This window comes from Carlito syrichta, unplaced genomic scaffold (assembly GCF_000164805.1).
Source record: "Carlito syrichta isolate Samal-C Ts95f unplaced genomic scaffold, Tarsius_syrichta-2.0.1 Scaffold169088, whole genome shotgun sequence".
NCBI lineage: Eukaryota > Metazoa > Chordata > Mammalia > Primates > Tarsiidae > Carlito > Carlito syrichta.
Genome location: NW_007113184.1, coordinates 1 through 836, shown reverse-complemented (window position 1 = coordinate 836; position 836 = coordinate 1). Strand labels below are relative to the sequence as shown.

The following is an 836-nucleotide window of genomic DNA, read 5'->3' as shown; positions in this document are numbered from 1 at the left end:
GCGCCCGCCCGCCGAGGCCCGCCCGTCCCCAACCCACCCCTCGCTGGCTCCTTCCCAGGCCCCGGGACCTACACTGTGCCCTCGCTCCTGGGCCCGCGCGTGGTCGGCAAAGCCTCGGCCCCGACTTACTCCATCTACGGCCGCAGCGCAGTGGGCAGCTTTTTCGAGGACCTCAGCAAGGTGTGGGAGGGGAAGTGGGCGGACCGCAGAGGGGCCGTGGTCAGCGGAGGACGGAGGCCAGATCCGCGCCCTCTGCCGCCCCGCAGACCCCGGGCCCCTGCGCTTACCACGTGGTCAGCCCCGGGGTCTACAAGCCTCGCGCCCCCCACTTCACGATGCTAGCGCGGACTTCGCTCCCCCAAGACCACACTCTGAAGCCGGGGCCCGCAGCCTACAACGTGGACCAGGTGGTCTGGAGTCCAGGGTGAAGGGCTAGAGGCGGGGGGTGCGGGCGAGGGGCCTCCACCGGGGTCAGAGGGCCGAGGCACGGGGTCAGGGCCGCCGGGAGCACAGGGCTCCCGTCCCGCGAGTTCAGCGGCGTCTCCCGGGCCCGCAGCACCGGAAGCCTCGCGGATGGAGCTTCGGAATCCGGCACTCGGACTACCTGGCCCCGATGGTGACCGACGCGGATGACTAACAGCGGGACGGGCGCCCCCCACCGTGGTTTGCTTAAAGGTTCCGAGCCAGTCTCGAGTCCGTCTGTCTGTCCGCGCACACCCCGCTTTCCGGGGCGGGGCCGAGCGTCTGAACTTCGCAGCCCGGCGGGGGCGGGGCCTGGGCGTTCGGCCCGGCCGGAACCCCCGCCCAAAAGCGGGAGGGAGACCCCGGCCGCTGGG

General features: G+C 72.5%; 1 protein-coding gene across 1 annotated transcript; it reads left to right on the top strand.

The window, feature by feature from the left end:
- Window positions 1–58: 58 nt before the first annotated feature.
- On the top strand, window positions 59–675 carry LOC103252612 (outer dense fiber protein 3B; the record flags this gene model as incomplete). Its single annotated transcript, XM_008051205.1, has 3 exons — window positions 59–180; window positions 267–407; window positions 557–675. Coding segments are annotated over 3 exons (344 nt in total), but the record flags the coding sequence as incomplete, so codon positions are not given.
- Window positions 676–836: the final 161 nt, after the last annotated feature.